The 21712-nt window shown below is 43.0% G+C and overlaps 1 protein-coding gene across 12 annotated transcripts in view; it reads right to left on the bottom strand.

Annotated features, from left to right (window-relative positions):
• Nucleotides 1–21712, bottom strand: part of ECT2L (epithelial cell transforming 2 like) — a 114338-nt gene that overhangs the window by 78542 nt on the left and 14084 nt on the right. For 5 of the 12 annotated variants that reach the window (XR_013534561.1, XM_078370174.1, XM_008995158.5 and 2 more), the window contains exons 3-4: nt 16591–16759; nt 15002–15114 (exon numbers count right to left, since the gene is read on the bottom strand). The exons of the other annotated variants lie outside the window; for them this stretch is intronic. Coding sequence is in view for 4 of the 5 variants with exons in the window: in XM_078370174.1 (XP_078226300.1) it covers nt 15002–15114; nt 16591–16692 (215 nt within the window). In the remaining variant the exon portion in view is untranslated. The remainder of the gene's footprint in view (nt 1–15001; nt 15115–16590; nt 16760–21712) is intronic. 12 annotated transcript variants of the gene reach the window in all.

The following is a 21712-nucleotide window of genomic DNA, read 5'->3' as shown; positions in this document are numbered from 1 at the left end:
TTTTCACAAGATTGATTCTTTCTAACCATGAGCATGGAATGTTTTCCATTTGTTTTTGTCTTCTCTTATTTCCTTGAGCAGTGGTTTGTAGTTCTCCTTGAAGAGGTCCTTCATATCCCTTGTTAGTTGTATTCCTAGATATTTTATTCTGTTCGTAGCAATTGTGAATGGGAGTTCACTCATGATTCGGCTCTCTGTCTGTTATCAGTGTATAGGAAGGCTTGTGATTTTTGCACATTGATTTAGTACCTGAGACTTTGCTGAAGCTGCTTATCAGCTTAAGGAGATTTTGGGCTGAGATGATGGGTTCTTCTAAATATACAATTATGTCATCTGCAAATAGAGATATTTTGACTTCATCTTTTCCTAACTGAATACTCCTTATTTTTTTTTCTTGCATGATTGCCCTGGCCAGAATTTACAATACTATTGAATAGGTGTGGTGAGAGAGGGAGTGGTAAGAGAGGGCATCCTTGTCTTGTGCTGGTTTTCAAAGTGAATGCTTCCAGTTTTTGCCCATCCAGTATGATATTGGCTGTGAGTTTGTCATATAGCTCTTATTATTTTGCGATACGTTCCATCAATACCTAGTTTATTGAGAGTTTTTCGCATAAAGGGCTGTTGAATTTTGTCAAAGGCCTTCTCTGCATCTATTGAGATAATCAACTGGTTTTGTCTTTGGTTCTGTTTATGTGATGGATTACATTTATTAATTTGCATATGTTGAACCAGCCTTGCATCTGAGGGATGAAGCTAACTTAATCATGGTGAGTGAGCTTTTTGATAAGCTGTTGGATTCGGTTTGCCAGTATTTTACTGGATTTTTGCATCAATGTTCATCATGGATATTGGCCTGAAATTTTCTTTTTTAGCTGTGTCTCTACCAGGTTTTGGTATCAGGATGATGTTGGCCTCATAAAATTAGTTAGGAAGGATTCCTTCTTTTTTATGTTGTTTGGAATAGTTTCAGAAGGAATGGTACCAGCTCCTCATTGTACCTCTGGTGGAATTCAGCTGTGAACCTGTCTGATCCTGGACTTTTTTTGGTTGGGAGGCTATTAATTGCTGTCTCAATTTCAAACGTTGTTATTGGTCTACTCAGGGATTCAACTTCTTACTGGTTTAGTCTTGGGAGGGTGTATGTGTCCATGAATTCATCTATTTCTTCTAGATTTTCTAGTTTATTTGCATAGAGGTGTTTATAGTATTCTCTGATGGTAGTTTGTATTTCTGTGGGATGGGTGGTGATATCCCCTTTATCATTTTTTATTGCATCTATTTGATTCTTCTATTTTTCTTCATTAGTCTAGCTAGCAGTCTATTTTGTTGATCTTTTCAGAAAAGCAGCTCCTGGATTCATTAATTTTTTTGAAGGGTTTTTCAAGTCTCTATCTCCTTCAGTTCTCCTCTAATCTTAGCTATTTCTTATCTTCTGCTAACTTTTGAATTTGTTTGTTTTTGCTCCTCTAGTTCTTTTAATTGTGATGTTAGAGTGTTGATTTTAGATTTTTCCTGCTTTCATTTGTGGGCATTTAGTGCTATAAATTTCCCTCTACACACTGCTCTAAATGTGTCCCAGAGACTCTGGTATGTTGTATCTTTGTTCTCATTGATTTCAAAGAAATCTTTATTTCTGCCTTCATTTCATTATTTATCCAGTATTCATTCGGGAGCCAATTGTTCAGTTTTCATGTAGTTGTGAGGTTTTGAGTGAGTTTCTTAATCCTGAGTTCTAATTTGATTGCACTGTGGTCTGAGAGACAGTTTATGATTTCTGTTCTTTTGCATTTGCTGAGGAGTGTTTTACTTCCAATTATGTGGTCAATTTTAGAATAAGTGTGATGTAGTGCTGTGAAGAATGTATATTCTGTTGATTTGGGGTGGAGAGTTCTGTAGATGTCTGTTAGGTCCGCTTGGTCCAGATCTGAGTTCAAGTCCTTGATATCCTTGTTAATTTTCTGTCTCATTGATCTGTCCAACATTGACAGTTAGGTGCTAAAGTCTCCCACTATTTTGTGGAGTCTAAGTCTCTCTGTAGGTCTCTAAGAACTTGCTTTATGAATCTTGGTGCTCCTGTATTGGGGGCACATATACCTACGATAGTTAGCTCTTCTTGTTTCATAGATCCATTTACCATTATTTAATGCCCTTCTTTGTCTCTTTCAATCTTCGTTGGCTTAAAGTCTATTTTATCAGAGACTAGGATTACAGTGCCTCCTTTTTTTTTTTGCTTTCCATTTGCTTGGTAAATCTTCTTCAGTCCCTTTATTTTGAGCCTATGTGTGTCTTTGCATGTGAGATGGGTCTCCTGAATACAGCCATTGGTGGGTCTTGACTCTTTATTCAATTTGTTGGCCTGTGTCTTTAATTGGGGCACTTAATCCATTTACATATAAGGTTAATATTGCTATGTGTGAATTTGATCCTGGCATTTTCAGGCTAGCTGGTTTTCCCCGTTAGTTGATGCAGTTTCTTCATTGTGTCAATGCTCTTTACCATTAGGTATGTTTTTGCAGTGGCTAGTACCAATTGTTCCTTTCCATGTTTAGTGCTTCCTTCAGAAGCTCTTGTAAGGCAGGCCTGGTGGTAACGAAATCTCTCAGCAGTTGCTTGTCTGTAAAGGATTTTATTTCTCCTTCACTTATAAAGCTTAGTTTGGCTGGATATGAAATTCTGGGTTGAAAATTCTTTTCTTTAAAGATGTTGAATATTGGCCCCCACTCTCTTCTAGCTTGTAGGGTTTCTCACAAGAGATCTGCTGTGAGTCTGATGGTCTTCCCTGTGTGGGTAACCTGACGTTTCTCTCTGGCTGCCCTTAGCAATTTTTGCTTCATTTCAACCCTGTGAATCTGACAATTATGTGACTTGGGGTTGCTCTTCTTGAGGATTATCTTTGTGGTATTCTCTGTATTTCCTGAATTTGTATGTTGGCCTGCCTTGCTAGGTTGGAGAAGTTCTTCTGGATAATATCCTGAAGAATGGTTTCATTCTCCCTGTCACTTTCAGGTATACCAATCAAAGGTAGATTTGATCTTTTCATGTAATTCCATATTTCTTGAAGGATTTGTTCATTTTTTTCACTCCTTTTTAAAATAATCTTGTCTTCTCACTTTATTTCATTGAGTTGAACTTCAATCTTTGATATCTTTTCTTCTACTTGATCAATTCAGCTATTAAAACTTGTGTATGCTTCATGAAGTTCTCTTGTTGTGTTTTTCAGCTCCATTAAGTCATTTATGTTCTCTATGCTGTTTCTTCTGATTAGCATTTCATCCAACCTTTTCTCAAGGTTCTTAGCTTCCTTGAATTGGGTTAGAACATGCTCCTTTAGCTTGGAGAAGTATGTTATTACCCACTTTCTGAAGCCTGCTTCTGTCAATTCATCATACTCATTCTCTATCCAGTTTTGTTCCCTTGCTGGTAAGGAGTTATGATCCCTTGGAGGAGAAGAGGCATTCTGGTTTTTGGAATTCTCAGCCTTTTTGTGCTGGTTTCTTCCATCTTCATGGCTTTATCTACCTTTGGTCTTTGAAGTTGGTGACCTTTGGATGGGGTCTCTGAGTGGACGTCCTTTCTGTTGATGTTGCAACTATTATTTCTGTTCATTAGCTTTCTTTATAACAGTGAGGCACCTCTGCTGCAGGTCTGCTGGAGTTTGCTGGAAGTTCACTCCAGACTGTGCTTGCATGGGAATCACCACTGGGGGCTGCAGAACAGCAAAGATTGCTTCCTATTCCTTCCTCTGGTAGCTTCGTTCCAGAAGGGTACCTGCCAAATGCCAGCCAGAGCTCTCTTGTATGAGGTGTCCATTGGCCCCCCTACTGGAAGGTGTCTTTTAGTTAGGATACACAGGGGTCAGTGAGCCACTTGAGGAAGCAGTCTGTCCCTTATCAGAGCTCAAACACTGTGCTGGGAGATCTGTTGCTCTCCTCAGAGCTGCAAGGCAGGGACGTTTAAGTCTGCTGAAGCTTTACCTAGGTGCGCTGTCCCAGGAAGGTGGGGGCTTTATTTATAAGTCCCTGATGTGCTGGTGCCTTTTTTCTGAGATGCCCTGCCTAGCAGGAGGGAGTCTACGCACTCCCCTGCAGAAGTCTTGCTGAGCTGCCATGGGCTGCGCCCAGTTTGAACTTCCCGGCAACTTTGTTTACACTGTGATGTTAAAACTGCCTAATTGAGCCTAAGCAGTGGCAGATGCTCCTCTGGCACTGATCTTGAACCTCCCAGGTTGAGCTCAGACTGCTTTGCTGGCTGCGAGAATTTCAAGCCAGTGGATCTTAGCTTGCTGGTCTTCATGGGGGTGGGACTCGCCAAACCAGATCACTTGGCTCTCTGGCTTCGGCCACCTTTCCAGGGGAGTGAACAGTTCTGTCTTGCTGGCATTCCAGGTGCCACTGGGGTATGAAAAAAACTGCTGCAGCTAGTTTGGTGTCTTCTTAAATGGCTGCCCAGTTTTGTGCTAGAAACCCAGGGCCCTGGTGTTATAGGCACTGGAGGGAATCTCCTGGTCTGGAGGTTGTGACTACCATAGGAAATGCACAGTGTCTGGGCCAGAGTGCAGGGGACAGTCCCTAATGGCTTGAGAGGGAGTTCCTTGGCTAAGAGAGGGAGTTCCCCAGCCCTTTGCACTTCCCAGGTGAGGTGACACCCCATCCTGCTTCAGTTCATCCTCCTTGGGCTGCATCCACTGTCCAACCAGTTCCGATGAGTTGAACCAGGCAGACATATTGTTGTTGCATAATTGCAGCTTGACTTCCTATGTGTGATACTTCAGAGTAACTTAGGGCCAATGAGGTGATATGGTTTTGGTGGGTAGAGCCGGATACAGCTGGAACTAGTATGGTGGGTTAGAGTACTGTGGCTGGTGAAAGCTATTTTGGCAACAACACAGGCAAGCAGATCAGGTGCTGATCATGGAGTTTTAGGGTGACATCGCTAGGGTACAGCCAGAGTCTCCCCATCTCAAAAAGCCAACCATTCCTGCTGCCCAAACACGTCCCTATGGCAGGCTGACTGACACTGAGCACTCATGCTTAATGCCATCTCATATCCGTGGCTGAAACCTGTGTCCTTTACACTTGATGTCCACTACGGTGGAATCTAAGGGCTGTTTTTGTGTTTTTATTCTTGCTGACTCAGTCCTTTTCCAAACTCCACCTTTTTTTTTTTTTTAAAGACAGGGTCTCTGGCTCTGTCACCCAGGCTGGAGTGTAATCGTACAATCTTGGTTCACTGCAACCTCTGCCTCCCAGGCTCAAGTGATCCCCCTGTGTCAGCCTCCTGAGTAGCTGGGACTACAGGCATATGCCACAGCACCCAACAATTTTTGCATTTTTCAGTAGGGACGAGGTTTTACCATGTTGCCCAGGCTGGTCTCGAACTCCTGAGCCTCAGCCTCCCAAAGTGCTAAGATTACAGGTGCGAGCCACTGCACCCAGCCTCCTTCACCATATAATGTCTGTCTCCACTTCTGTCTTCTTCACTGCTCTGTGCCTGGCAACTGGCAGAGTGCTTGCAGCCTGGCTGGGGCTAAATAAATGTGTATAAACTAAAATAAAAAATGAAAAAAGAATAAAAGTTGAAAAATAGAAAATCACTGCTTGTGTAAGTTTCCTGTTGCTGCTCTAACAAATTTATACACAAAGTGACAAAAAATATAGGGGCTTAAAGCAACACAGATTGATTTTCTTATGGTTCTGGAGGTCGGAAGTCTCAAGTCATTTCTCTGGGCTACAATCAGCCCCTGTGCCTTTTCCTGCTCCTGGCAGCTGCCTGCCTTCCTTGGCTTGTGGCCTCTTCCTCCATCTTCAAAACCAGCAATGGAGGCTCTTCGGTCTCCCCATCAAGGGGCTAGAAGCTTTGATGTCTGGCCGCTTCCAGGGTTCACCCCTTTCCTATCTTAGTTTTATTCTACTAAAATATCACTGCAGTGAACAGGACCTTTTCACTCTGTCAGTGTTGAATCCCAGGCACCCAGAACTGGGCTTGGTTCATGGTTAGCTCTCTGTCAGTATTTATTCAATGCTAAGTAAAGAAACTAGCTTTTGTCATGCTTCATTTACTTACCCTTCTGTAGGTGAAATAACCCCAACTTCTATTTGGCGGTGCACATAATTCTAAAGAAGCTCACACCACAGCTCTGAAAAGCACACGATCAAGGTACAGGCCACTCCCCTGGCCACAGCAAATGGCCAGAAGTAGGCATGGACCTAAACATGTCTAATCAGAGGAAACCCCAAACAAATGGTTTTTTTTTTTTCTTCTGGACACATCTGAGGGAATGGCAGGATAAAGCTGTGGCTACAGAGGCAGAGCAGAGGCAGAGCAGAGGCAGAGCAGAGGCAGAGCAGAGGCACAGAAAGAAACAAGCCATTGGTTTCACTACAGAACCAGTGCAAGAAGCTTCCGCTGCAGGAAGACCCATGTCTGGAGTTTTCAATGATGTGAGAATAAGATGTTTCCTTCATTATTCATGACAAGCTTCAGGCTGCCCACAGTGAAACACATTCTAAAGCCAGTAAGTAGCATCACAAGTGCAAGATGAAAAAGGCACCCACAGAACCAGAACAAATCATTTCATTTCACTGCACTGAGACTAGAAGGGACAAGATAGCTCATGAGGTCTGTATCCCTGATTCCAAGGAGGAGTAGAATTGAGTGAGGGAAGAAGCCTTGGGGCTTTTAGGTCACCCATGCCTGTGTCTGACCCTTGGTACACCAGATTACCTGGGGAGCTTTGTAAAAACATCTTCCTCCACCCCATTCCATTGTGTTGAGCCAAAATCTCCGTGGCTCATTATCTGTTTCACGAACTCGGAGGATTCGGAGTGATTCCGAGGGACCCTCCCTTCGCAACAGCTGTGAACTTGACTTCCCATTGGTAGGAGGTCGAAGCATAGCAGATCCTAATGCTAATACCGATGTCAGATTCAAAGCACTGAATGTACATGTTGTGATCTTAGGGGCAGGTACAACTCGTTTCTGAATCACTTCATTGAAGTCCCCAGTTTTTGTTTGTTTTGTTTTTGTTTTTGTTTTGAGACTGAATTTGACTCTTGTTGCCCAGGCTGGAATGCAATGGCATGATCTCAGCTCACTGCAACCTTGGCCTCCTGGGTTCAAGCAATTCTCCTGCCTCAGCCTCCCAAGTAGCTGGGATTACAGGTGCCTACCACCATACCCAGCTAATTTTTGTATTTTTAGTAGAGACAGGGTTTCACTATTTTGGCCAGGCTGGTCTTGAATTCTTGACCTCAGGTGATCTGCTTGCCTCGGCCTCCCAATGTGCTGGGATTACAGGTGTGAGCCACCGTGCCTGGCCTTGAAGTCCCAAATTAATGAAATATCTGGGCTATGCATGAGAGTCTGAAGGCCTTTCTTCTGTGTTAAAAGGAATGTTTCACTGCTTTTGTTTTTTCCTTCCTGGTCCTCAGATAAAATTTGGAGAGTTAAGATGATCAGAGAAGTGACTACTAGATAAATGGACTGTTATGGACCATTTTCAACCCATTTTTCTTCCTTTTACTGTAAACAATTAAGGGCAGCATCAGGGTTAGCAAATTGGAGGAATCTGTGATGTCATCCAGGGCCGAGGATTTTTTTAATATTTTCATTTTGCCATCTTCAACAGTTTGCTTTGGTCCTCGGGCTTGTCCCAAAATAGTTCTCAAATAACTAACTGCTGTGAGCACTGGTCTTCACATAACAGTGACCACTGCTAGCAGGCTGGAAGAGATGTTCTTCCTCAAATCTTTGTAAAGTTTCTTTCAGCAAGAAGAAAAATCTCCAGCCTTATGTCTCCTTGGGCAGAATTAATATCTGTATGCCCTTTCCTAAACCAGACGTCATCCAGGGGAGGCAATGATCATGATGAATTCAGTCCAGCCCTGACCCACCCTTGGTAGGGTGGGGTAACCAGCCACCCCTGAAGCACAGAATACCTGGGGCAGAGGGTGGGGAAACAGGGCTTGTGTCAGGGAGAAAGAGAGGAATGTGGACTGGCTTGGCTGGGCCAGTAATCAAGTGTCTAACCCTGTAAGCAGGAATTGAAGAAAGACAAGGGGACAGATTTCTCCAGCCACCTTGAATTAAATAATGAAAACTGAAATGAAGCAAAGTATTTAGTAGTCTCCTGTATTCTAACACTTGGATTTTTTTTTTTTTTTTTTTTGAGACTAAGTCTCGCTCTGTTGCCCAGGCTGGAGTGCAATGGCGTGATTTCAGCTCACTGCAACCTCCACCTCCCGCGTTCAAACAATTCTCCTGCCTCAACCTCCAGAGTAGCCTGGGATTAGAGGTGCCTGCCACCACGCCTGGCTAATTATTTTTAATTAAAACTTGGAATATTTTGAAAAACTCCTTCCTCTTAGAGAGCTACCAAATGAAAATTACTTTCTGATTATCTTTTTGTCATTTTTGGAATTAGAAGTGCTTTAGATATCTGAATTCATTCAATAAGCATTTACTGGGTGACTGCTATGTGCCTGGTATGGCTCTGAGAGCTAGAGACGAAAAGAGTCACCGAAGTCTTGGTTGTCATGGAGCCCTGATTCTAGTGGGTTGGGCAGACAGCAAATAAACAAGTCCTGCATGGCACATTGTGCGAGGTGGTGCCAAGCACTAGACAGAGAAGCTCAACATGAGAAAGGCGGAGAGAGCAGCTCCACGCACTCACAAAGTGAGAATGAGAACTTCAAGCCTACATTGGACGACGTTGCCTGATATAGGCCAATAATCTTCCCTCCATCCACACAATCAAAGAGCTTTGGCTTTTTCTTTCTCCTTTCCTTTTAAAACTCAATAATTTTCTTTTTGAGCATCACTCACCTCTAAAAACCTAATATTTCATATGGTTGTCCTTCACCAACCCACCTCGAGGAACGTGTGCAGAATACTGTGCTGAGGGGAGGGAAGTCAGTACCGTGCCCAGGGGAGGGAAGTCAGTACCGCGCGGAGGGGAGGGAAGTCAGGGTGCTCGAATTTCCAGACTTGCCTTGGATATTTAGAAAACAGTCATTTTAGATACAAGTGCACACTTTCGCTTTGAATACTCCCCTCTCCTGTCTGACAAAGATTCTTTGCTTGACCCAACTTTAGTCAGGCTTCTGAAACTTCTCCGTGGCCCACCTGTGCACTCCCTTATAAAATTCAATTTTAGTAAAGAGCCTGGCTAAGTCAGTGTAGGAAGAACACCCGACCCTTTATCTTATCAGGTTCCTCCTCCTCCACCCTACCCCAGGTGCTGTTTGAGCACCTTGGCCTATGAAGCTTCAGCAAGAGTCCTGTTGGGTCAGTGTATCCAGATCCCTGCTTGCCCCTGATGTTTCCACGAGTCATTTTCCATCCACTGAGCCCCACCCTGCTCCTGGGCTCTCCATTCTGCCTCGCCCATGCTGCATTTGGAGTTGAGCCCAATCTCTCTCCCCTGACTCCAGGCAGCAGTCCCTATACCCAGCTCCATGGTTCTGAGTAACAACAACCTTGACTGTCTTCAGCAAGTTTCATTTGATGTTTTTTATCTTTTGTTTTGTTTTGAGACAGAGTCTTGCTCTGTCCCCTAGGCTGGGGTGCAGTGGCGTGATCTCGGCTCACTGCAACCTTCACCTCCCAGGTTCAAGTGATTCTCCTGCTTCAGCCTCCCAAGTAGCTGGGATTACAGGCACGTGCCACCATGCCTAGCTAATTTTTGTATTTTTAGTAGAGAGGGAGTTTTACCATGTTGGCAGGATGGTCTCGATCTCTTGACCTCATGATCCACCTTCCTCGGCCTCCCAAAGTGCTGGGATTACAGGCGTGAGGCACCGCACCTGGCTAATGTTTCTTTTCTTTAACATTTTCACCATCTCCACACAGAAATACTCTCCTTTTAAATAGACATTCAGTAACTTAGAGGGATGTGGCTGTTCTGTGTTTAAAATTAACCTAGGAATATGTTGTCTCTGAAAAACTGCACATCAGATTGTCTCACAAGTGAGATGTCCTCAAGTGAGCCCTCACAGGCTGCTTGGGGAGAAGGGAAGGGGTTACTGCACTGGGAGTGGGAGCTGTTCTCTCTTAATACACATGGGTGGATACATTCTTATTCCATCCAACCCCATTTCCAGTCTGCTCTGATGGAGACAAGTGACGAGAGCGAATTCTTCATAGGCTGTTTATGATCACACACACACACGCGCGCGCGCATGCACATACACACCAGGATCAATGCATCCCCCTCCAGGGAAAGCAGTTATATGAATGCTGCCCCACCCAGGAAAGCTGCAAGTTTGAGCAGCTCTGCCTCTGGAACCAAAGGCCTTTGTATGAGGAATTATCAGGCACTAAGCAGAGGCAATTCCAAACCGGTCCCACCAGTGTGGCAAGGAGACTGATTCAGACTCCTCAGAGGTTTCTCCAGGTATAACAGACACAAGCAGCCCAGTTTCCTTTAAGGAGTCATAGGAAAGGTCAACCTAGTCAAGCGGTAGGGGAAAGACATCACTGAGAACCTTTAGTCATGTGGACATGGGGCCATAACATACTGGGGAAAAGCCGCGATTGAGGTATAAAAGTTGCTGGGCACGAAAGACAAGCAGGGAAGGCTTCCCAGAAGAAGGGACATTTAAGTTGTGGTGAGAAGGAGAATTTGCCAGAAGGATGGTTCAAGAAGCTGAATGTTTAAAAACTGTCTTAAATATTGTATAATTCCACTTAGGACATCTTCTTAAAACTTAATAGGGAATATTTATTAGGACAGAAAAGAAACTCTAAGATATTTGAGTATATCTCACAGAAGTTAAGAAGACATTTTTAAAGAAAATTGTGATAACAGTTCCCACCAATATTGCAATACCCTGTTTATAACTGACTGAATTAAAATTACTTGGAAATTATAAAACACCTAAAACAATGGCTTCTCTACCTTGAAAGAAAAAGTACTGAAAGAAAGGTATTGCGGCCGGGCACGGTGGCTCACGCCTGTAATCCCAGCACTTTGCGAGGCCGAGGCGGGTGGATCACGAGGTCAAGAGATCGAGACCATCCTGGTCAACGAGGTGAAACCCTATCTCTACTAAATATACAAAAATTAGCTGGGCATGGTGGCGCGTGCCTGTAATCCCAGCTACTCAGGAGGGTGAGGCAGGAGAATTGCTTGAACCCAGAAGGCAGAGGTTGCGGTGAGCCAAGATCGTGCCATTGCACTCCAGTCTGGGTAACAACAGTGAAACTCCGTCTCAACAACAACAACAACAAAAAAAAAAAAAAGAAAGGTATTGCACAAATATAGCCTAGTTTACGTATAAAGAGTTCAAGCATTCAAATAATACTAATTTCTTTCATTTATTAACAAGCTTATTTACAGTAATTGGGTAAGTGAGACTCCAGGAATAAATGATTAAAAAGAAATGCTTAAGGGCTAGGCATGGTGGCTCATGCCTATAATCCCAGCACTTTGGGAGGCCGAAGTGGGCACATCACAAGGTCAGGAGTTCTAGACCAGCCTGGCCAATATGGTGAAACGCTGTCTCTACTAAAAATACAAAAATTAGCCAAGTGTGGTGGTACGTGCCTATAGTCCCAGCTACTTCGGAGGCTGAGGCAGGAGAAATGCTTCAACCCGGGAGGCAGAGGTTGCAGTGAGCTGAGAGGTTGCAGTGAGCTGGAGTACCACTGCACTCCAGCATGGGTGACAGAGCAAGACTCCATTTCAGAAAAAAAGAACTTAATAATTAAAAATTGATTGCACTACCATTGGACCCAGCAATTTCACTCCTATATGTATATCTAAGAGAAATAAAAATATCCCTTTGCAAAAACATGGACACAGATGTTCATAGCAGCATTATTTATACTAATTATTTAAAATAATTATTGTAAATAAAGACGGGAGACAGCCTGCATGTCCATCAACTGATGAATAGATAAATATGGCATATCCATACAATGGGATATTTGGCAGTTAAAAGGAAAGAAGTACTGATACATGCTACAAAATGCATGAACCTCGAGAACATTACAATATTGTGAAAGAAGCTGGTCACAAAAGACCGCATACTGTATAAGTTCATTTATATGAAAAGTCCAGAAGAGACAAATTTATAGAGACAAAGTAGACTCATGTTTGCCCAGATCTAGAGGAACGGAGCTGGGCAGTTACTCTTAATGGCTACGGGGGTTCTTTGTGGGGTGATGAAAATGGTTTAAAGTTACATGTGATGATCACACAACTCTGTGAATGTACTGGAACCACTGAATTGTACCCAGAAATGGATGTTTTTTATTGTATGTGAGTTAGATCTCAAAGATGTTTAAAGGCAAGTTGATTGCATTAACTTTCATGGAACTATGAAATACAGTCATCTGCTCTCTGAAGAAATGCCGCTGCCATCAAAAAAAAAAAAAAAGGCGAAGTACTTTCACTGAACAGATTAGTTTTATGTTTTTGTCTCATAGAAAAAAAGGATTCAGTTACCACAGCAAGAATGCCATTTCCAGTGACAAAATATCAGGCCTAATGTTACGAAGCTTCAAAGTATGCCACAAGATCTCTAATGACCTCCAGTGGTCATGACTGACATTGCTGGGTTTGTGATACACCAGGCTAGAACACGATGCACAAAATGGTTATAAATGCGAAGTCTGGTCTATGATTTTCTTATCTATTTTTTTTTGTGTGTGTGTGTGACGGAGTTTCGCTCTTGTTACCCAGTGCAATGGCGCGATCTCGGCTCACCGCAACCTCCGCCTCCTGGGTTCAGGCGATTCTCCTGCCTCAGCCTCCTGAGTAGCTGGGATTTTCTTATCTTGAAAGCTGCAAAGTTGGAGCAAAAGGAAACCTCGCCAATGACTATCATAAAATGTCCCTTGTCCCTGATTTTTCAACATTGACTGAAGGTCCTGTTTATCTGTTCCCTGTCTTTGTAGCCTCTTTCGGCAGAGCCAGGAAGATGCCTGTCTCCTTCCAGTGACTCCATCGGGAGAGTCCGTTAACAATCTGCTTTGCTATGTGCACTTGGCTCTTGAAAAACAACAACAAAAGTTTTGCTTTGTACCCACAGATGCAGGAGTAGCTGACAGGTGGAGAGAAGAGAAAAAAATGGCTGATCAAAAAGGATTGGAAGGAAAATGTGTAAGAAAGAACAAGAAGAAAGTATTGCAAGATAAAATAAGCCAATTCGAGCTTACAACTCTCACATACTTTCGGTAGCTAAGACATCCAAAGGTTCGACTCCCCTGCAACCTCACCACTAATTTCTAGTAAAGGCATCTAACACCAAATGATGCCAAACATAGAGTTTTTCTAAACAAACATTAGTAAATAAGCCCAAACAACTTCATACAGTCTCCTCTGTCGGCATGATGTAGTCCCAGGTCTCTCTCCTCTGGGTAAAAGATTTATTCAGTTAAGAAAGGATGATGTTTCAGAAATAGTATTCTATTATTATTACCCTCATTGTTGGTCGCAGGCCACCAGAAATCCTTCAGACTAATATAAGCTATTTATTTAGCATTGAAGGCTAGAAAACCATCCTGCCACGGACCCGCTACCAGCCTGGCTGGATTCTTCAACCACACCCAGGCAAGCTGGAGGGCTCTCTAGAATCTTTCGGTCAGTCCACACATACCTTGAATACCTTTAATTTCGCAAAAGAGAATTCGTTTCTAACATCATTCATCTGGCTAGTTAACAAGCCACAGGTTGTTTTGAGAATAATGTCTGATATTTGTTAAGTGAGTTAGCAAAGTATCTGATAACAACTCAGGTATTCCTACCTTCCAATCTGGAGCTGGCTAATGACCCCTAGGTAATATTCATTCCTGACCAGAACGCAGGCTGCCCTGGGTGTAACTTCAACTCACAGATGTCATACCCGTCTATGCTGAGTATTTTAAAGTAAATTACAGGTTGGGCACAGTGGCTCATACTTGTAATCCCAGAACTTTGGGAGGCTGAGGTGGGCAGATCAGCTGAGGTCAGGAGTTTGAGAACAGCCGGACCAACATGGAAACACCCCATCTCTACTAAAAATACAAAATTAGCCAGACGTGGTGGCACATGCCTGTACTCTCAGCTGCTTGGGAGGCTGAAGCAGGAGAATTGCTTGAACTCGCGAGGCAGAGGTTGCAGTGAGTTGAGATCGCACCATTGCACTCCAGCCTGGGCAACAAGAGAAACGCTGTCTCAAATAAATAAATAAATAAAAATAAAATAAATTACATAACATGAGGGAAGAATGAGAATAAGAAAGAATGAGAACAAGAACCCTCCTGGCAATCCTTGACTATGGCTGTATAAGTCTTGCCCATATTCCTAAATGTTTCAACCAGTGTCACTTGTCATTATATATTTTTAAATCCATCCATTCATTTAATGATTATTCATGCCTACCTATGTCCCAGACATCCATTTACAATATATTGTCTGTCTGATGGTTCCAAGGAAAATTTAATATGCTAACAAAACGTTAAACATTCACTGGCTGAACCCACTGAGTTTTTGCCAACATGCAACAGTCCCACCATGAAATGAAAGTGTTAAATCGGCCAGGTGTGGTGTCTCACGTGTCCCAGCACTTTGGGAGGCTGACATGGGGAGATCACCAGGTCAGGAGACTGAGATCATCCTGGCCAACACGGTGAAACCCCATCTCTACTAAAATACAAAAAAGGAGCCGGGCTAATGGTGGTGTGCGCCTGTAGTCCCAGCTACTCAAGAGGCTGAGGCAGGAGAATTGCTTAAACTTGGGAGGTAAAGATTGCAGTGAGCCGGGATCACGCCACTATACTCTAGCTTGGTGACAGAGCGAGACTCCATCTCAAAAAAAAAAGTGTTAAATCACCCCCACTGCTGCACTTTAGCCTCGAGGAGGAAGCAGGCACTGGGGGAGTCTGTTTATAATCCTTAAAATATTGATTGCTTTTTTTTTTCTAGGAACAAAAAAGAAAATCTCTTAAAGGTTATATAAACATTTATATATGGTTTCTTTAAAAATCAATGATAATTACATAATTAGGCTACATTTACCTTAGTTGTGATTTAGTGCATCGTAAAAAAATTGCGAATAAGAATTCTTGACGTTGCTTGTTAGTCCAGAGGTCAAACCAATGACTTATAAGAGCCACTCTTTCCTGAAAGAGCTATAAGGGGGAGGGGAGGAAGTGACATTTTGCTGTACAGTTCAATATGTTTTTAATTGCTAAGCAATCTTTAGACAATGTACCAGCAATTTCACAGCTAATATTTGCAGAGTGCATTACAGTACACAAAGCGCTTTCACAGAAAGTTCTCGCCTTTCAGGTTAAATTTTTAACCCAGGGATACTGACAGGCCCAGGCTTGTTGGGAGGGCTGGTGGGAAAGACTGGCAGGGCTGTAATTATAGAGGGGCCCAAGAAGGACCTCTGGAAAACAAAGAGGTAATGATTCCTGGATCTTGTTTCCACCTGGGCTAACGTGGCCTAGAGAAACAGAGTCCATACATTTCATCTTGAAAACACTGGCCGGGCGTGGTGGCTCACACCTGTAATCCCAGCACTTTGGGAGGCCCAGGTGGGCAGATCACCTGAGGTCAGGAGTTCGAGACCAGCCTGACCAACATAGAGAAACCCCGTCTTTACTAAAAATACAAAATCAGTTGGGCATAGTGGTGCATGCCTGTAATCCCAGCTACTCCGGAGCCTGAGGCAGGAGAATCACTTGAACCTGGGAGGCGGAGGTGGCAGTAAACTGAGGTCACACCATTGCACTCCAACCTGGGCAACAAGAGTGAAACTCTGTCTCAAAAAAAAAGGAAATATATACAGGCTACACTCATTTGATTGTGAAAACAGGACCACCTGAGGTAGGTATAACTTCACTAACCCACAACTCTGGATCTTCATAGTACCCACCAAGATGAGAGTTAGCTAAGTATTGCTACATAGCCAACAGAGACAGGCTGTTTCTAGGGAAGAAATACACTAAGGACCAGAATCCTGCAAGCCTGGGTTTCGGTCCAGCTTTGCTCAGATAGAGATAACAAATTCATTCTTATTTTCATAGGTCAGGCTTTAGTCGCAGCTGGGTCTAGTCTCCTTCCTTGGTAAATGAGGCTGAACTCACAAGAACACCCATGAGTGCTCTGAGCACCCAGTTCGCCTTCTCTATTGCCAGAGCCACCATAGGCCATTAAATGACAACTTCCTGAATTACCTTAAAATGGGAGTGGCATCCCCAGGCCACGTGGAACCATCCAATTGGCACAGGAGGGAAGAGGGATTACAGAAATGCGCAGAACACAGGCATGAGCAGTCCCAGCCTCCACCACCAAAAGCACACCCTTCCCATCTCCTCCCATCTATAGCAGCCATGTCCCGGAGGTCTCTATTTTATCCCTGGAGGTACTGAGTGAAAACAGAGGCCATCTGGAGCCTCCCTTAAGGTAGGAGATGAGGACTGGGGTGAGAAGAGACTGTTTTTGGGACAAAGCTAGGTTTATTTTTGTTTAAACTGACTCAAAAGCTAAATTCTTTAGAGAGATTTTCTTTTAAAGATATGGCAGCATAAGACCCAAGATATCACAGTTAAATTAACCTTCCAAATTAAACTTGTTCTATTCTAAAATATGTAACTTACCTGTCTATTTAATGACTTGTTGTTAAAAGGTGTCCAGGCACTAAATCTCATGTGGAAGCTCTCCATTTCTGGGGTTCTCCAGAAAGAATCCCCAGCTGACATCTCAACAAATTTTCTTCCACTTCTAGAAACTACAGGTTTATTTCAATAGGTGTGCAATTAAAATTACCTAGAAATATCCAATATGTTAATATCCTTATAGGAATAACATAACTACAGAAATTCACATACAACATATAGATAATACAGAGAATTATAACAATTCATGTGTGTGTGTGTATATATTTATATAAAATAAACCATACAAATATATACAAAAATCCCATGAACTTCAAATCATTGCAATTATTCTATTCTTACATACTTTCGCCCACATCTGAAATCTCGCTTCTGTTGCTCAGACTGGAGTGCAGTGACGCAATCTTGGCTCACTGTAACCTCTCCTCCTGGGTTCAATCCATTCTCCTGCCTTAGATTCCCAAGTAGCTGGGATTACAGGTGGGAACCACCATGCTTGGCTAATTTTTGTATTTTTAATAGAGACAAGATTTTGCCATGTTAGCAAGGCTGGTCTCGAACTCCTTGACCTCAAATGATTGCCCACCTTGGCCTCTTAAAGTGCTGGGGTTACAGGTGAGAGCCACTGTGTCCAAAAGCAAGAATTTGAAGTGCAGGAAGGTGACATTCCACCTGCCCATCTTTTCAGGGCAGAAGTCTAAAAGGATATAAACAAAAACAAAATAGGCTAATGTATTATTTATTGCTGCATAGCAAATTACTCCAAAAAATTTCAGCTTAAAACAACAAACACTTATTCAAAGCTGCTGTGGTTTAAGAATCCAGGCACGGTTTAGGGGAGTACTGTCTTAGCCTTAATAGGCCTCCCATAACTAACTAATGCAGACTGGGTGACTTGAACAGAAAGTTATTTTCTCACAGTTCTAGAGGCTGTAATTCCAAGACTAAGATGTCAGTAGTGTCGGTTTGGGGAGGCTTCTCTCCCGGCCACCTTTGCACTGTGTCCTAACGTGGCCTTTCTTCCTCGCACATGCAGAAACAGAGATCTCTGGTGTTTCTTCTTCTTTCTCTTCTCCTTTTCCTTCTTTTGAGACAGTATCTCACTTCTGTTGTTCAGGCTGGAGTGCAGTAGGGCAATCATAGCTTACTGAGCTGGGTGCAGTGGCTCACGCCTGTGATCTTAGCACTTTGGAAGGCTGAGGTGGGTAGATGACTTGAGGCCAGGAGTTTGAGACCAGCCTGGTCAACATGATGAAACCCCATCTCTACTAAAAATGCAAAAATTAGGGCCAGGCACAGTGGCTCATGCCTGTAATTCCAGTACTTTGGGAGGCTGAGGCAGGTGGATCACCTGAGGTCAGGAGTTTGAGACCAGCCTGGCCAACCTGGTAAAACCCCGTCTCTACTAAAAATAAAAACATTAGCTGGGGATGGTGGCAGGCTCCTGTAATCCCAGCTACTCAGGAGACTGAGGCAGGAGAATGACTTTAACCTGGGAGGCAGAGGTTGCAGTGAGCTGAGATCATGCCCTTGCATTCCGGCCTGGGCAATGAAATGAGGCCCCATCTCAAAATAAATAAATAAAAAATAAATTATCTGGGCATAGTGGCACATGCCTGTAATTCCAGCTACTTGGGAGGCTGAGGCAGGAGAATGACTTGAATAGGGAGTGGGGGTTGCAGTGAGCCATGATCATGCCACTGTACTCCAGCCCTGGATGACAGCAAGACTCCATCAAAAAAAAAAAAAAATCATAGCTTGCAGTAACCTTAAGCTTTTGGGCTCAGAGGTTCTTCCTGCCTTGGCTTCCCAAAACACTGGGATTACAGATGTGTGCTGCACCAGTTGGCCGGGCGCAGTAGCTCATACCTGTAATCCCAGCAGTTTGGGAGGCCAAGGCAGGCGGATCATGAGGTCAAGAGATTGAGACCATCTTGACCAACATGGTAAAACCCATCTCTACTAAAAATACAAAAATTAGCTGGGCATTGTGGCGTGCACCTGTAGTCCCAGCTACTCGAGAGGCTGAGGCAGGAGAATTGCTTGAACCGGGAAGCACAAGTTGCAGTCAGCCAAGATCATGCCACTGCACTCCAGCCTGGTGCCTGGCAACAGAGACTCTGGCTCAAAAAAAAAAAAAAAAGGCACCAGTCCTTTCAGATTAAAACCCCATGACTTATTTAACCTTTATTATTTCCTTATAGGCACTATCTGCAAATACAATAATATTAGAGGTTAAGATTATAACATGAATTTGTGGGAAGAGGGGACACAATTCAGTTCATAACCAGTACCTCTGTGTCAAGGGCTCTTAGAAAGCTATGGTCAAGGTGTTTGTGGGGATCACAGTCTCACTGAAGGCCCTGCAGCTCATCCGTGTGGTTGTTGGCAGGATTTCATTCCTCATGTTCTGTTGGACTGAGGATGGTAGTGCTCACCAGCTGTTGGCTGGAGGCCTCCCTTGCCTTCTCTGCCACATGGCCCTCTCCATAGGGCAGCAGGCTTCCATCACAGTGAGCGAATGAGAAAGCAAGAGAGGGCACAGCAGAAGGAAGCCGCAGTCTCTTTGTAACCTAACCTCAGAAGTGACATTTCATTACTTTCACTGTATACTGTTGGTTAAAAGCAAGTCACCAGGTCCAGCCCACATTCAAGGGGAGAGGATTACATGAAGCATGAATAGTAATAGAACCTATCATAGTTTACCATTTGGATCAGTTCCCTTCCTTTCCCACATGCAGAACATACTCACACATTTTTAAGGAAAACAACCCCAAAGTTTCATCTCATCGATATTTTTAGCACAGAGTTCATGAGCTAAGAATGATTCACAAGAGTCTCTCTGTAGATACAGACATAGCTCCCTTTGATCCAAATATCTTTGAACTAAAAGAATAAGTTTTCTGGTCCTTGCTTCTGTAAACAATAAAATCCTGGTAGAACAGGGACAGACAACTACAATAGATAGTCTCATTCTTTTTTTTTTAAGACGGGCTTTCACCATGTTGGTCAGGCTGGTCTTCAACTTCTGACCTCAGGTGATCGGCCGGCCTTGGCCTCCAAAGTGCTTGGATTACAGGCATGAGCCACTACGCCTGGCTGATAGTCCCATTCTTAAAGAAGGATGACATATTCAACAATTCATAACAATCCTGAAATGCAGCTACAGAAGGCTGGGGCCCAGTCATCATTTTGTCTCCAACAATCGCATTCTCTTTTAGACCATGCCAGTGATTCCCTTGACAATGCCACTTCTCAAAATATATCCCAAATTACGTATTTAATTCTAAGCAGTGCTATGTGTCACAATTGTGTAGAGACATTTTTGGTGTGTTTCTCTCTAAAGATGGAAGCCTCTCTCTAAAGTTAACTACAGATATTTTGAGCCTATCAGGCTTCCTTAGAAAAGGCCAAACCCTAAGTCTTCCTTCCCTGAGATGTTTTTCCAGTTGAAAGTATTTGCTGGGCACCACCTTGTTTCATTCAGAGCTTCTAACAATGGTGTGACAACCATACTTTTGACTTGGTCCTTGCCAATAAGCAGAGTTTTCAGCATCATTTAATGCTCAAAGGCCTTCTCAGTCTTTTCTTTACTAGTTGAAGATGTGAATCAGTTATTCCTTCCAACTCTGCAAATCCCTGAGTCTTGAGGCCCTCTCTAAATTCTTTTACATTTCTGATTGCAAACCAAATATTTTCTGAGCTCCTCTATTTCTTCTAGTACTTTGGCAAATGTGGCCTATAGTAATAAACTCATTCTAATAATATTCATTTTTTCCCTCTTTGCATAGAGTGCAAGCTCATTAGGTATATAATATGCCCTTTAATCTACTCCAGGCTATAGTTTTATAAATTTTTCCCACTGCGTAACATGGATTGCCATCTTTTTAGGTCTTCAACAATTTCATGCTGCCAGATTGGATGTTAATGCCACATAATTTAGAATGTGTTTCTGTTGTTACGGCAACATCCTACTCCTAGAACCAATTTCTGTATCTACCAAACATTCAAGGAAGAAATGATACTACACTTCCACAAAATCTTCCAGAGACTAGAAAAAGAGGGAATGATTCCCAAGTTCTTTGATGAAGTTGGTATAACCTTTATATAATCTTAGCACCAAAACTAAAGAACTTTACAAGAAAGAATTATTACAGGTATATTACCATAAATATGGATGCAAAAATCCTACCAAATATTAGAACACAAAACTCTGCAATATATATAAAAGATCATATATCACCACCAAGTTGGATTTATGTAAATTTTGTTTGACATTACAAAATCAATGTACTTCTCATCATGAAGAAAAGAAAAAAGAGAGAAAATTGTATGATAATCTCAGTATTATATAAGAATTTTTTACAAAGAAAAATTTACAAAGAATTTTTGTTTGTTTGTTTAGACAGGATCTTGCTCTGTTACCCAGGCTGGAGTACAGTGGCTTGATCTTAGCTCATTGCAGCCTCAACCTCCTGGGTTCAAGCAAGCCTCCCACCTCAGCCTCAGCTGGGACCACAGGCATGCACCACTGTGCCTCGGCCTCCCAAAGTGCTGGGATTTCAGCTAAGAGCCTTGCAGCTGGCCTAAAAAGTGTTTTTGATAAACCTCAATACCCCTTGATGACAAAAAGATCTCAGCAAACCAGGACGAGAAGGGAACTTCCTAATCTGAATGAGGGCAAATACAACAACCTATAGCAGACATGACAGTAATCGTAAAATGGTAAAACTTTCTCTCTGTTCACTACCACTATCTTTATTAAACATTGTTCTGGAGGGTCTTTCTGATGTGATAAACCATAAAATAAAATGTATAATTTTTTTTTTTTTTTAAAAAAGGCCAGGGGTGGTGGCTCATGCCTGTAATTCCAGCACTGTGGGAGGCCAAGGCAGGTGGATTACTTGAGGCCAGGAGTTTAAAATGAGCCTGGCCAATATAGCAAAACCCCATCTCTACTAAAAATAGAAAAACGTAGCTGGGCTTGGTGGTGCATGCCTGTAGTCCCAGCTATTCAGGAGACTGAGGCAGGAGAATTTCTTGAACCCAGGAGGCAGAGGTTGCAGTGAGTCGAGATCATGCCACTGCAATCCAGGCTGGGTGA

The sequence above is a fragment of the Callithrix jacchus genome, chromosome 4 (genome assembly GCF_049354715.1).
Source record: "Callithrix jacchus isolate 240 chromosome 4, calJac240_pri, whole genome shotgun sequence".
In the NCBI taxonomy this organism is placed as follows: Eukaryota; Metazoa; Chordata; class Mammalia; order Primates; family Cebidae; genus Callithrix; species Callithrix jacchus.
Note: the sequence above shows the minus strand (reverse complement) of the source record. Positions and strands in the feature narration are given on the sequence as shown.